Source organism: Oncorhynchus gorbuscha, linkage group LG06 (genome assembly GCF_021184085.1).
Source record: "Oncorhynchus gorbuscha isolate QuinsamMale2020 ecotype Even-year linkage group LG06, OgorEven_v1.0, whole genome shotgun sequence".
Classification (NCBI taxonomy): domain Eukaryota; kingdom Metazoa; phylum Chordata; class Actinopteri; order Salmoniformes; family Salmonidae; genus Oncorhynchus; species Oncorhynchus gorbuscha.
The window spans coordinates 106,339,901-106,354,856 of NC_060178.1; the positions used below are offsets into that span (position 1 = coordinate 106,339,901).

The following is a 14,956-nucleotide window of genomic DNA, read 5'->3' on the forward strand; positions in this document are numbered from 1 at the left end:
CATGATGACCAGGCTCAGTGTCAGTGTGTTGGACATGATGACCAGGCTCAGTGTCAGTGTGTTGGACATGATGACCAGGCTCAGTGTCAGTGTGTTGGACATGATGACCATGCTCAGTGTCAGTGTGTTGGACATGATGACCAGGCTCAGTGTCAGTGTGTTGGACATGATGACCAGGCTCAGTGTCAGTGTGTTGGACATGATGACCAGGCTCAGTGTCAGTATGTTGGACATGATGACCAGGCTCAGTATCAGTATGTTGGACATGATGACCAGGCTCTGTGTCAGTGTGCTGGACATGATGACCAGGCTCAGTGTCAGTATGTTGGACATGACCAGGCTCAGTGTCAGTATGTTGGACATGACCAGGATCAGTGTCAGTATGTTGGACATGACCAGGATCAGTGTCAGTATGTTGGACATGATGACCAGGCTCAGTGTCAGTATGTTGGACATGATGACCAGGCTCAGTGTCAGTATGTTGGACATGACCAGGATCAGTGTCAGTATGTTGGACATGACCAGGCTCAGTGTCAGTATGTTGGACATGATGACCAGGCTCAGTGTCAGTATGTTGGACATGGCCAGACTCAGTGTCAGTGTGTTGGACATGATGACCAGGCTCAGTGTCAGTGTGTTGGACATGATGACCAGGCTCAGTGTCAGTGTGTTGGACATGATGACCAGGCTCAGTGTCAGTGTGTTGGACATGATGACCAGGCTCAGTGTCAGTGTGTTGGACATGATGACCAGGCTCAGTGTCAGTATGTTGGACATGACCAGGCTCAGTGTCAGTATGTTGGACATGACCAGGATCAGTGTCAGTATGTTGGACATGACCAGGATCAGTGTCAGTATGTTGGACATGATGACCAGGCTCAGTGTCAGTATGTTGGACATGATGACCAGGCTCAGTGTCAGTATGTTGGACATGACCAGGATCAGTGTCAGTATGTTGGACATGACCAGGCTCAGTGTCAGTATGTTGGACATGATGACCAGGCTCAGTGTCAGTATGTTGGACATGGCCAGACTCAGTGTCAGTGTGTTGGACATGATGACCAGGCTCAGTGTCAGTGTGTTGGACATGATGACCAGGCTCAGTGTCAGTGTGTTGGACATGATGACCAGGCTCAGTGTCAGTGTGTTGGACTTGATGACCAGGCTCAGTGTCAGTATGTTGGACATGACCAGGATCAGTGTCAGTATGTTGGACATGACCAGGATCAGTATCAGTGTGTTGGACATGACCAGGATCAGTGTCAGTGTGCGGGACATGATGACCAGGCTCATTGTCAGTGTGTTGGACATGAAAACCAGGATCGGTGTCAGTGTGTTGGACATGATGATCAGTATCAGTATAAGTATGTTGTGCATGATGACCAGACTCAGTGTCTGTGTGTTGGACATGTTGACCAGGCTCAGTGTCTGTGTGTTGGACATGATGACCAGGCTCAGTGTCTGTGTGTTGGACATGATGACCAGGCTCTGTGTCAGTGTGTTGGACATGACCAGGCTCCGTGTCAGTGTATTGGAAATGACGGACATCCTCAGTGTCAGTGTGTTGGACATAATGACCAGGTTCAGTGTTAGTGTGTTGGACATGATGACCAGGATCATTGTCAGTGAGTTGGACATGATGACCAGGATCAGTATCAGTGTGTTGGACATGATGACCAGTATCAGTATCAGTATGTTGGGCATGATAACCAGGATCAGTGTGTTGGACATGATGACCAGGCTCAGGATCAGTGTGTTGGACATGACCAGGCTCAGTGTCAGTATATTGGACATGACCAGGATCAGTGTCAGTATGTTGGACATGACCAGGATCAGTATCAGTGTGTTGGACATGACCAGGATCAGTGTCAGTGTGCGGGACATGATGACCAGGCTCATTGTCAGTGTGTTGGACATGAAAACCAGGATCGGTGTCAGTGTGTTGGACATGATGATCAGTATCAGTAGAAGTATGTTGTGCATGATGACCAGACTCAGTGTCTGTGTGTTGGACATGATGACCAGGCTCAGTGTCTGTGTGTTGGACATGATGACCAGGCTCAGTGTCTGTGTGTTGGACATGATGACCAGGCTCTGTGTCAGTGTGTTGGACATGACCAGGCTCCGTGTCAGTGTATTGGAAATGACGGACATCCTCAGTGTCAGTGTGTTGGACATAATGACCAGGTTCAGTGTTAGTGTGTTGGACATGATGACCAGGATCATTGTCAGTGAGTTGGACATGATGACCAGGATCAGTATCAGTGTGTTGGACATGATGACCAGTATCAGTATCAGTATGTTGGGCATGATAACCAGGATCAGTGTGTTGGACATGATGACCAGGCTCAGGATCAGTGTGTTGGACATGACCAGGCTCAGTGTCAGTATATTGGACATGACCAGGCTCAGTGTCAGTGTGTTGGACATGAAAACCAGGATCGGTGTCAGTGTGTTGAACATGATGACCAGGATCAGTATCAGTGTGTTGAACATGATGACCAGGATCAGTATCAGTGTGTTGGACATGAAGGCCAGGCTCAGTGTCAGTATATTGGACATGACCAGGCTCAATGTCAGTGTGTTGGACATGACGGACATCCTCAGTGTCAGTGTGTTGGAAATGACAGACATCCTCAGTGTCTATGTGTTGGACATGATGACCAGTCTCAGTGTCAGTGAGCTGGACATGACCAGGATCAGTGTCAGTGTGCTGGACATGACCAGGCTCAGTTTCAGTGTGTTGGACATGACCAGGATCAGTGTCCGTGTGTTCGACATGATAACCAGGCTCAGTTTCAGTGTGTTGTACATGATAACCATCCTCAGTGTCAGTGCGTTGGACATGATGACCAGGATCAGTGTCAGTATGTTGGACATGATGACCAGGCTCAGTATCAGTATGTTGGACATGATGACCAGGCTCAGTATCAGTATGTTGGACATGATGACCAGGCTCTGTGTCAGTGTGCTGGACATGATGACCAGGCTCAGTGTCAGTGTGTTGGACATGATGACCAGGATCTGTGTCAGTGTGTTGGACATGACCAGGCTCATTGTCAGTGTGTTGGACATGATGACCAGGCTCAGTGTCAGTGTGCTGGACATGATGACCAGGCTCTGTGTCAGTGTGTTGGACATGATGACCAGGCTCTGTGTCAGTGTGTTGGACATGACCAGGCTCATTGTCAGTGTGTTGGACATGATGACCAGGCTCAGTGTCAGTGTGCTGGACATGATGACCAGGCTCTGTGTCAGTGTGTTGGACATGATGACCAGGCTCTGTGTCAGTGTGTTGGAGATGATGACCAGGCTTATTGTCAGTGTGTTGGACATGATGACCAGGCTCAGTGCCAGTGTGATGGACATGATGACCAGGCTTATTGTCAGTGTGTTGGACATGATGACCAGGCTCAGTGCCAGTGTGCTGGACATGGTGACCAGGCTGTGTCAATGTGTTGGACATGATGACCAGGGTCAGTGTCAGTATGTTGGACATGGTGACCAGGCTCAGTTTCAGTATGTTAGACATGACCAGGTTAAGTATCATTGTGTTGGACATGGTGACCAGGCTCAGTTGCAGTATGTTAGACATGACCAGGTTAAGTATCATTGTATTGGACATGTTGACCAGGATCAGTGTCAGTGAGTTGGACATGATGACCAGGATCAGTCAGTGTCAGTATGTTGGACATGACCAGGATCATTGTCAGTGTGTTGGACATGATGACCTGGATCATTGTCAGTGTGTTGGACATGAAGACCAGGCTCAGTGTCAGTGTGTTGGACATAATGACCAGGGTCAGTGTCAGTGTGTTGGACATAATGACCAGGATCATTGTCAGTGTGTTGGACATGATGATCCGGCTCAGTATCAGTATGTTGGACATGACCAGGTTAAGTATCAGTGTGTTGGACTTGATGACCAGGATCATTGTCAGTGTGTTGGACATGATGACCTGGATCAGTGTCAGTGTGTTGGACATGACCAGGATCATTGTCAGTGTGTTGGACATGATGACCAGGATCAGTGTCAGTAAGTTGGACATGATGACCAGGATCAGTGTCAGTGTGTTGGACATGACCAGGCTCTGTGTCAGTGTGTTGGACATGATGACCAGGCTCTGTGTCAGTGTGTTGGACATGATGACCAGAAGTGTCAGTGTGCTGGACATGACCAGAATCATTTGGTAGTGTGTTGGATATGACCAGGTTAAGTATCAGTGTGTTGGACATGATGGCCAGGCTCAGTGTCAGTATGTTGGACATGATCTGAGTCAGTGTGCTGGACATGACCAGGCTCTGTGTCAGTGTGTTGGACATGATGACCAGGCTCAGTGTCAGTGTGTTGGACATGATGACCAGGATCATTGTCAGTGTGTTGGACATGATGACCAGGATCATTGTCAGTGTGTTGGACATGATGACCAGGATCAGTGTCAGTGTGTTGGACATGATGACCAGGCTCAGTGTCAGTGTGTTGGACATGATGACCAGGATCATTGTCAGTGTGTTGGACATGATGACCAGGATCATTGTCAGTGTGTTGGACATGATGACCAGGATCAGTGTCAGTGTGTTGGACATGACCAGGATCATTGTCAGTGTGTTGGACATGATGACCAGGATCAATGTCAGTGTTTTGGACATTATGACCAGGATCAGTGTCAGTGTGTTGGACATGATGACCAGGATCAGTGTCAGTGTGTTGGACATGATGACCAGGATCATTGTCAGTGTGTTGGACATGATGACCAGGATCAATGTCAGTGTTTTGGACATGATGACCAGGCTCAGTGTCAGTGAGCTGGACATGACCAGGCTCTGTGTCAGTGTGTTGGACATGATGACCAGGCTCAGTGTCAGTGTGTTGGACATGATGACCAGGCTCAGTGTCAGTGTGTTGGACATGATGACCAGGCTCAGTGTCAGTGTGTTGGACATAATGACCAGGCTCAGTGTCAGTGTGTTGGACATGATGACCAGGATCAGTGTCAGTGTGTTGGACATGATGACCAGGATCAGTGTCAGTGTGTTGGACATGAACAGTCTTCCTGCTGTAGATCAGCACTCCGTCCGTGAACAGAGATCACATAAACAGAAGATGGAGAACTCTGGACGCGCGTCCAATAAGGCATCCTATTCCCTAATTTGTGCACCCTACGGGCCCTGGTACCGAATCTCCAAAGGGGATTCTGTGCCAGTTGGGACATACTCCTTTGTTAGACAGGTCGAGGCCCCATGTTAAAAATAAAAAGGAAGTGGATGATGAAACTGAACAATGTGCTTCACATTGAGGACTCTACTGAGTGCCCTCCATAATCTCCTGGGTCCTGATGATTTAAGAGGCATCACGTTGTGAGCAGACAGCTCTGTTAGGAGTTCTCTTCTACTCCTCAGATTCTGTGTGCTCTATGATGATATAGTTCACATAGATGGAAGACTTCATTTCCTAAAGTGAAACATATGCAATCCCTCAATCTCCATGCTGTTTCTACTCAATGACATCTGCTTTAAGGACTCATTAAGACGATCTTAACAGATAGCAAAGACTGAAAATAATTGAATTATTTGATGAAGTTCTTTGTGCTTTCCTCTTCATTGTGCTCTTGCATCAGCAGGGTTCATCACATGTAATGATCATCCATTCTCCCTCTCTCTCTGTCCATCCCCCTCCCCTCCGTCCTCCTGTCAGACGAGGCCAACACGGTGGTGAGTGAGAGCACAGACATGGTGGATGTGAGTTCCTCCACCGACATCACCACTAACTTCATTGGCCAGAAAACAGAGAATCTAGGATCAGATATGTGTGAACGATCCTGTGAGGAACTCAGCATCATCTTTCAGGAGCTCAAAGGACTGCGGGTTGTAGTGGGGAACCTCATTGACGGCCTACAGAAAGTGGTATGTAACAGATGTCCTCTGATCATTGGGGGGGGGGGTGCTCCATACTTTCTGTATTGTCAACTATCAGTCTGTCTTGTCTACTATCAGTCTGTCTTGTCTACTATCAGTCTGTCTTGTCTACTATCAGTTTGTCTTGTCTACTATCAGTTTGTCTTGTCTACTATCAGTTTGTCTTGTCAACTATCAGTCTGTCTTGTCTACTATCAGTCTGTCTTGTCTACTATCAGTCTGTCTTGTCTACTATCAGTTTGTCTTGTCTACTATCAGTCTGTCTTGTCTACTATCAGTCTGTCTTGTCTACTATCAGTCTGTCTTGTCTACTATCAGTCTGTCTTGTCTACTATCAGTCTGTCTTGTCTACTATCAGTCTGTCTTGTCTACTATCAGTCTGTCTTGTCTACTATCAGTCTGTCTTCTCTACTATCAGTCTGTCTTGTCTACTATCAGTCTGTCTTGTCTACTATCAGTCTGTCTTGTCTACTATCAGTCTGTCTTGTCTACTATCAGTCTGTCTTCTCTACTATCAGTTTGTCTTGTCTACTATCAGTTTGTCTTGTCTACTATCAGTTTGTCTTGTCTATTATCAGTTTGTCTTGTCTATTATCAGTTTGTCTTGTCTACTATCAGTTTGTCTTGTCTACTATCAGTTTGTCTTGTCTATTATCAGTTTGTCTTGTCTACAACCAGCTTTCTATGGAACTATGTTTGTGAAAAAATTAGTACACTCCATGAACTAATGTTACCAGTTACCTTGATTCTTTAAAATAATGTTTATGGAATGATAAATGATAGACTGTTGTTAGGTGTAACCAAGAAGATTAGGGAACATTTGGGAGTCGGTATAAATAGTTTGAAGTCTTCTTTGGGGATTACAGTTTTTCTCAGTCGCTTTGGTGCATTTTTCACATCATCCCTAACATGTGCAAAATAACAAGTGCATTTCTCAGAACAATTTGTACAAACTGCAATATACAATGGATATGATTCTAAAGCTAGTCAGTCACTAAAAATCCTTAGTACATCTCTCAAAAGTAAATATTCATGCCAATGATCATGTCAGTGTCATCAGAATGATAAGTCATTGAGTCATTGTTCACGAACAAGGTCGTCAAAATGTTTAGGCATGTTGTCAATGTAACTGTGTACTTTGACAGTATTACCTGATGTAAACTTAGGCTACAGTTTGGATGACAGTTACTGTATTGAAAATGCACAAGGTTGCACTATGGCATATATGAGATGCTAACCGTATGGATGTTTTCAAAGACATCGTTGTCTTCTATAATGGTCCTTTGTATGTCCCTGAGTCTCATGGCATTGTTTGCTCGGACCATGGTGCAAATAGCCTCCTCCTGCTGAGGTGTGAAAAGGCATCCTCTGCCACCGGTTTGAGGTAATCTAGCAGTCAGTCCTATGTGGGGAAATGCAGTGATGCATCGCATACTTTCACATAGACAAAAACTATGCAAACACACATTTTACTGTAAAACATACAGATGGGTGCATGTAAGGTGCACTATGTATCTGTATAGAGTATATTTCTGTATGCTGTGAAATACAAGTGGACTACTGTAATATGAAGCATTGTAGGAAGTATACGGTATACTGCTTATATACGGTAACAGTGCACTGTACATTGGTGGACATACCTGTTCTCTCTTCGGAACGTTTGAACTATTGAGGACACGGTTGATCTCCCAATATTCGGCTACACCCTTCGACCCGTCTCAGCCATTGTAAGGCCATGATTGACAACATGGTCTACAATAGTGGCCCCTATGTCCTCTTCTGCCTCTTCCTCTGTTTTGCCTTCCACCATGCATCCTTGCTCCTCTTCTTCCTCCTCTTGGCTGTTGACCCTGTTCGTTTCCTGGTCCATCCATTATTGGAAAATTGCAACTCTGTGTTGTGGTCTGTCTATATATGCTTGCCAATTGATTCTTCATGAGATGCAACTTTGAGCAATTTAGACAACTGGTTGATTGTTGGTTGAACTAACACTTTACATTCCTTCATGAGTGAGGGTCAATTTCACCTGCACGATTCATCAATTCACGTTTTTGTACAAAAGGTCTAATATAAATGTGTAAAACTATGCTTGACAGTTTATGACAAATAGTTCAACAATTTTGCATGTAATGGCTTATGCAAGGAACTAATGCCTAGATGTTTTGAGGGGTAAGACTATTCAACAGAGAACCAGTTACTATATTTTGATCAACATGACATGAGCAATTGATAATGTGGAAAAAAGCTGACACTTGTACATTATCAATTGCAATTTGTTCAAAAGGAATAAGAAATTGCTTTAATGATGTGCACTAGTGACTAGATGATTTGGAAGTTGTACAAGTAGTATCGAGAATTGCACTTTTGATCTAAGAAATGCACCAAAACGACGGACAAAAACTGTAACATGAGAGACTTTCTAGAGAGCAGCTGGTAAAGCAAACCGAAGACCCTGTTGAAGTCATGAAGCAAGGCGTGGTAGAACTACTAAAGCAGTGGAGCTAACTGTGTGGTCAGAGTCAGAGTGTGAATCAATGAGGTTGGTTTTATGGCACGTAACATGTGGATATAGGAAGTGTTCCCAACTTCCCTTGGATGTGATTGGCTTCAGCAAGCGGCTCCTCTCAAGCCTGATATCTGGCTGTGTTTAATTCTCCTTCCTCTCTGTGTGTGTGTGTGTGTGTGTGTGTGTGTGTGTGTGTGTGTGTGTGTGTGTGTGTGTGTGTGTGTGTGTGTGTGTGTGTGTGTGTGTGTGTGTGTGTGTGTGTGTGTGTGTGTGTGTGTGTGTGTGTGTGTGTGTGTGTGTGTGTGTGTGTGTGTGTGTGTGTGTGTGTGTGTGTGTGTTTGTGACTGCTCACTGTGAACAGCTATGGTCCCCAAGGCTCTTCCAGACCAAGTGGTGTCTCGTAACACTGAAGTGGGGCTACACTACCCTCTGTGGTATCACACACACAATCTCGCACACAATCTCACACACATACACATAATCACACACACACACAACTTAATAAAGTGACCTCACGTGTTGCCCTCCTTGAAGCAGTAAGATTGTCAGGAGCAAAATGTACTGTAGCTCCCTACAGCTCCCTCCCAGATGGAGGGAGGTATGAAGTTATTCTATTGTCTGTCTGTTGAGGTCTCCTCAGACAAAGAAAACAGGCTAGCTCCATACATCTTCCTTTCAAATGGATGGAGTTATGTGTCCTATGTGCTTTTATTGTCATTTTAATTGCTTTATGAAAGCTTTTTGACTCTAGGCTATGTCTTTCTGGCTGTCGTATCCTCAGACAGGCTTTTACTATAGAGCAGGGGTGCATTTGGTCTTCAATGAGGTCCAAAGGGTTTTACTGAAAATGTGTTGTATATTCTGATTGTCAACATTTTTACTCAAACCAACCCAACCCTGCTGTAGAGTCTAGACTATGCGTGTCTGTCTGTGTCTGTATCCTTCTCCTCAGGCTGAGTAAAAACCAGTGATGTGTCTGTGTGTATCTGTCTGTGTGTCTGTCTATGTCTGTTGGTCTGTCTATGTCTGTGTGTGTGTGTGTGTGTGTGTGTCTGTATGTGTGTCTGTATGTGTGTCTGTCCATGTCTGTGTGTCTGTCCATGTCTGTGTGTCTGTCTGTGTGTCTGTCTATGTCTGTGTGTCTGTCTGTGTGTCTGTCTATATCTGTGTGTCTGTCTGTGTGTCTGTCTCTGCCTGTGTGTCTGTGTGTCTGTCTGTCTGTGTGTGTGTGTGTCTGACTATATCTGTTTGTCTGTCTGTGTGTCTGTGTGTCTGTGTGTCTGTCTGTCTGTCTGTCTGTCTGTCTGTCTGTCTGTCTGTCTGTCTGTCTGTCTGTCTGTCTGTCTGTCTGTCTGTCTGTCTGTCTGTGGGTCTGTGGGTCTGTCTGTGTCTGTGTATCGGTCTGTGTGTCTGTCTATGTCTGTGTGTCTGTCTGTCGGTCTGTGTGTATGTCTGTGTGTCTGTCTATGTCTGTATGTCTGTGGGTCTGTCCCTGTGTTTGTCTATGTCTGTGTGTGTCTGTCTGTCTGTCTGTGTCTGACTATGTATGTGTGTCTGTCTCCTCTCTCCAGACCGAGGAGAACACAGTGATGAAGGACACTCTGGGAAAGATAAAGAACTCCAAGGAGAAACACATGTGCTGGCAGGATGGACGGATGTTTGAAGATAAGGAGGACTGGGTGGTGGACAGCTGCACCACGTGTACCTGCCAGGTAGGAGACATACAAACCTCCTTAAATGGAGAGACATGACAGACACAGAATGTCATAGGGTGGATGTTGTTTTGATTGATTGATAGATTTGTTTGGTTAATTGGTTGGTTGGTTGATTAATTGATCCCAAATGAATCAGTCATAAACCTTTGACAAGTGCCCAGATCCTGAGGTCTTACAAGACACTAATTTATACATAGGTCACCTATAGCAACTAATGTCCCCGAAAAAATGTTTTTTGGCACATGACAGGACTCAAAGATTGTGTGTCACCAAATCACCTGTCCTCCTGTGGACTGTGTTGGCCCCTCCTTCATCGACGGAGAGTGTTGCCCTGTGTGTCTGCGTAAGTAGCCACTCATTCTATACATCATTAAACCCTTGCAACAGCCTAATCCTGACCCATGACCATTGAACAGAAGGAAAAATAGCAGAATGTGGCATTAATAACTGTTTCCATAAGCTTTACAGGAGAGTAATCGCAATTAGGAGACGGAATGAAGTGTAAACGAGACTCCTGAGCCCTGTAAAAACAATGGCATCACATTGACCAATAAACAATTGCTTACCTCGCTTAATTTCACATCTGTCTGAAGATTAAAAATTACTATAACATGTATTCTCTCGCAAACACACTTCGCTTCATTTCACATCTGGCTGAAGTCCTTTCTAGAGCCAAGGCCTCCGATGCCAAATCTGAGTACCAGAGAAACAACATTTCCATGCATATTAAGTTTGACTAATAGAGTCGTGTTATTGTTGTACAGCTGGTTGGTCTGTAAAGGGACGACCACGTTTTATTGTTCTACATGAAAACAGCAGCACTACAGGCTGCCATAGTCTGAAGTGGTCTCTGTTCTACATGAAAACAGCAGCACTACAGGCTGCCATAGTCTGAAGTGGTCTCTGTTCTACATGAAAACAGCAGCACTACAGGCTGCCATAGTCTGAAGTGGTCTCTGTTCTACATGAAAACAGCAGCACTACAGGCTGCCATACTCTGAAGTGGTCTCTGTTCTACATGAAAACAGCAGCACTACAGGCTGCCATACTCTGAAGTGGTCTCTGTTCTACATGAAAACAGCAGCACTACAGCCTGCCATACTCTGAAGTGGTCTCTGTTCTACATGAAAACAGCAGCACTACAGGCTGCCATACTCTGAAGTGGTCTCTGTGAACCATGACGTCATATAAAACCTAAGCATAATATAATAATAATAATAATAATATAATATAAGCATCAGAACAGACTACTCTCCAGAGCTTTGTTTCTCTGCATCTTTTGAAGTGTTCCTAGTTCCAACAATGACACAGAGCAACTGTAGACGAGATGGTGTGGGGGGGGGGGGGAACATGCAATAATGCAATGAGTTGACTTCATCGTAGAAAGGGAGCTCTGCGCGTTTATTTTGTTTAAGTTTTGGTACATTTAGTTGAAATAATGTAATTTTTTATGAGAGCTTATGTTGTAAAAAAATATATACATTCATCTAGATTGCAGGGTTTTCACTTTTCAGAGGCAGAACATGATGATTTGTCATTAATAACCCCTTGAGTTTCCTCCAGCCAAGGACAGTGAGGACGGCTGGTCCCCCTGGTCAGAGTGGACAGAGTGTACTGTCACCTGTGGGACAGGTACTCAACAGAGAGGACGCTCATGTGATGCCACCAGTAACCCCTGCTCTGGACCATCCATCCAGACCAGGAAATGCAGCCTGGGAAAATGTGACAGCCGAGGTGAGTCAACATCTCGGCTACAGTCTCCTTTGTGTCAACCTACCTTGAACTCTATTGGTTAGACTGTTTTACTCTAAAGGGTGTTGCGATTTTAAATACACTTTATATAAAGTTTGATTTAATATGATTTAATTAGACCAACTAAGGACCTTTGGGTGAACATGATGGTACCTCTCTCCCATCTCATACCATTACCACTGAGAAAGTAGTTTTAGCCAACACAGCCTTGTGATGTGTTTCTCTCTGTGTGTGTGTGTGTGTGTGTGTGTGTGTGTGTGTGTGTGTGTGTGTGTGTGTGTGTGTGTGTGTGTGTGTGTGTGTGTGTGTGTGTGTGTGTGTGTGTGTGTGTGTGTGTGTGTGTGTGTGTGTGTGTGTGTGTGTGTGTGTGTGTGTGTGTGTTTCTGTCTGTATATATTTGTGAAAGGATCAAGTGAGAGGATGATGTCGTTAGAAGCAGCTGTGTAATGATGGAACAGGGGACAAAGTGACTGAATAGACATACTGCTCTGCTAGACTGGAGATGGCTGGACAGGGACCTCATCCTACTCTGACTCAAAATACTTCTCTCACTCTCTGTCTCTGTCTCTCTCTCTCTCTGTTTGTCTCTCTCTCTGTCTATCTCTGTCTGCTGTGGGAAATAGGTCATGTCTATGGCTGTAGAGAGTGTGTCCATCCTGTTAGCCCTAAAGGACTCACTAGTACCCACCAAACAATGTCACCCATAGTGATCTACATATTAGTGGTTTATTATACTGCAACCAAATTACCCAGAAATTGATAATAAAGACCTTTTAAATCTGAAAAAATCAGATATGCCATTTAGCAGAAGTTTTTATCCAAAGCCACGTGCAGTCCTACGTGCATACTGTACATTTTTATGTATGGGTGATCCCCGGGATCAAACCCACTATTCTGGCGTTACAAGCGACATGTTCTACTGCACTAAAAAGGACCACCATATTACATGTATGTATTTTCCTATACACTGCCTTGACTGACCTGTGTGTATTCAGTTCGTCAGGATGGTAGGTGGAGCCTGTGGTCTCCATGGTCATCATGTTCGGTGACGTGTGGCGAGGGTCAGATCACCAGGATACGTCACTGCAATGCCCCCACACCACAACTGGGGGGCAAAGACTGTGAGGGCCAGGGGAGAGAGACACAGCGCTGTGAGGCCAAGCCCTGTCCCAGTGAGTATGGTGGCCCAAGTGGAACAACACAGACAGACAGGCACATTGTCCATACCAGACCTGGGTTCAACATTTTAGCTGTGCACTGATTGAGCTTGCCTCTTGCTTTAGAAAGAATTACTTTGAACCCGGGAGTTTGATCTGATTAATAACCACTAACATGTATTTAAAAACAGGCAGAATGAAACGTTTTATAGCTCGTTCCACTCATATAGGATGGGGCACCATTCACATGCTAAACATTCTGTCTGTCTTTTATAAAACGTCAAGCTCAAATCAACTCGGCATGTGCCCAACTGCGGTTCTAGCTTCCAGATCACAACAGGGCTGAGAATCTAATGACCCCTAGGAGATGTGTAGAGTGGTTTGTCTGTGACTGTAGGCCTTCAACTACTACTGTAATTCACTTTCTTACGGTCAAAGAGACTTGATAAGGCAGTAATGTAAAGTAGTAAAACCTCCCCATGGACTCTTGAAGCCCCCAACGTGATCTAAAAGAGATCCTAACAAACAGTAGTGATGGCCCACTAACTGTTTATTTGTTGTCCATCTGCAGTTGACGGTGGTTGGGGACCGTGGTCGCCATGGGCGATCTGCTCGGCAACCTGTGGGGGTGGAGTTAAGGGTCGGACCCGTGTCTGTAACAGCCCCGAACCCCAGTACAAAGGCAAGAAGTGCCCCGGGGAGACCAATGACAGTAACGCCTGCAACAAAAAGGACTGCCCTATCGGTAAGTGAGTGTGTACGTGTGTGTGTACGTGTGTGTGTGTGTGTGGACTGTGTGTGTTTGTGTGTGTCTGTATGTGTCGCACCTCCACCCTCATCCCTTTCCCTCTGTAACTTTGAGTTATTTCAGTTCATTCTAACATTCCTGTTTAGTTATTATACCTCATTTCAACATTCCTGTGATAGGTGTTCTTAGAATGGCTTCCAGACTCATTTATTTACATATTTGGGCTGATAACAAAGTCTGGGAGGATGTGTTTGGCCTATTATGAGAAGGAAGACATTAGCTAATGCTAACATTGCTCTGAAAGCACTGAAACCTGCTAACTTGGAGAGACATGAAGGGAGTAACCTGAAGGGAGCAACCTGGAGAAGCTAAATGTCAATATCGAAATATCAACACACAAATGTCCAAACGTAGCTGCATTAGACATGCATTGGTTCTCTTCACTATCATAACCGGTCCCCATGTTTCTTTCACATGGCTGTTTTAGTTATAGCTCTTTTATGTATCTGCTAACCATGCTAACCCCTGTCAGACAGCTGTGTGCTAACCATGTTAATCCCTGTCAAACGGCTGCCTGCTAACAATGCTAATCCCTGTCAGATGGCTGTCTGCCAACCATGCTAACACCTGTCAGATGGCCGTCTGCTAACAATGCCATTCCCTGTCAAATGGCTCTGTCTAACCCATGCTAATCCCCGTCAGATGGCTGTCTGTCTACCCAATGCTAATCCCCGTCAGATGGCTGTCTGCCAACCATGCTAATCCCTGTCAGACGGCTGTCTAACCCATGCTAATCCCTGTCAGACGGCTGTCTGTCTAACCCATGCTAATCCCTGTCAGACGGCTATCTGTCTAACCCATGCTAATCCCTGTCAGACGACTGTCTAACCCATGCTAATCCCTGTCAGACGGCTGTCTAACCCATGCTAATCCCTGTCAGATGGCTGTCTAACCCATGCTAATCCCTGTCAGACGGCTGTCTAACCCATGCTAATCCCTGTCAGACGGCTGTCTAACCCATGCTAATCCCTGTCAGACGGCTGTCTAACCCATGCTAATTCCTGTCAGACGGCTGTCTAACCCATGCTAATCCTTGTCAGATGGCTGTCTAACCCATGCTAATTCCTGTCAGACGGCTGTCTAACCCATGCTAATCCTTGTC

The 14,956-nt window shown here is 45.3% G+C and overlaps 1 protein-coding gene across 2 annotated transcripts in view; it reads left to right on the plus strand.

Annotated features, from left to right (window-relative positions):
* LOC124038650 (thrombospondin-2-like) overlaps window positions 1-14,956 on the plus strand; it is a 45,287-nt gene that overhangs the window by 9,423 nt on the left and 20,908 nt on the right. For both annotated transcript variants that reach the window (XM_046354750.1, XM_046354751.1), the window contains exons 5-10: window positions 5,696-5,904; window positions 9,994-10,134; window positions 10,387-10,480; window positions 11,701-11,871; window positions 12,885-13,061; window positions 13,618-13,791. In XM_046354750.1, coding sequence (XP_046210706.1) covers window positions 5,696-5,904; window positions 9,994-10,134; window positions 10,387-10,480; window positions 11,701-11,871; window positions 12,885-13,061; window positions 13,618-13,791 — 966 coding nt within the window. The remainder of the gene's footprint in view (window positions 1-5,695; window positions 5,905-9,993; window positions 10,135-10,386; window positions 10,481-11,700; window positions 11,872-12,884; window positions 13,062-13,617; window positions 13,792-14,956) is intronic.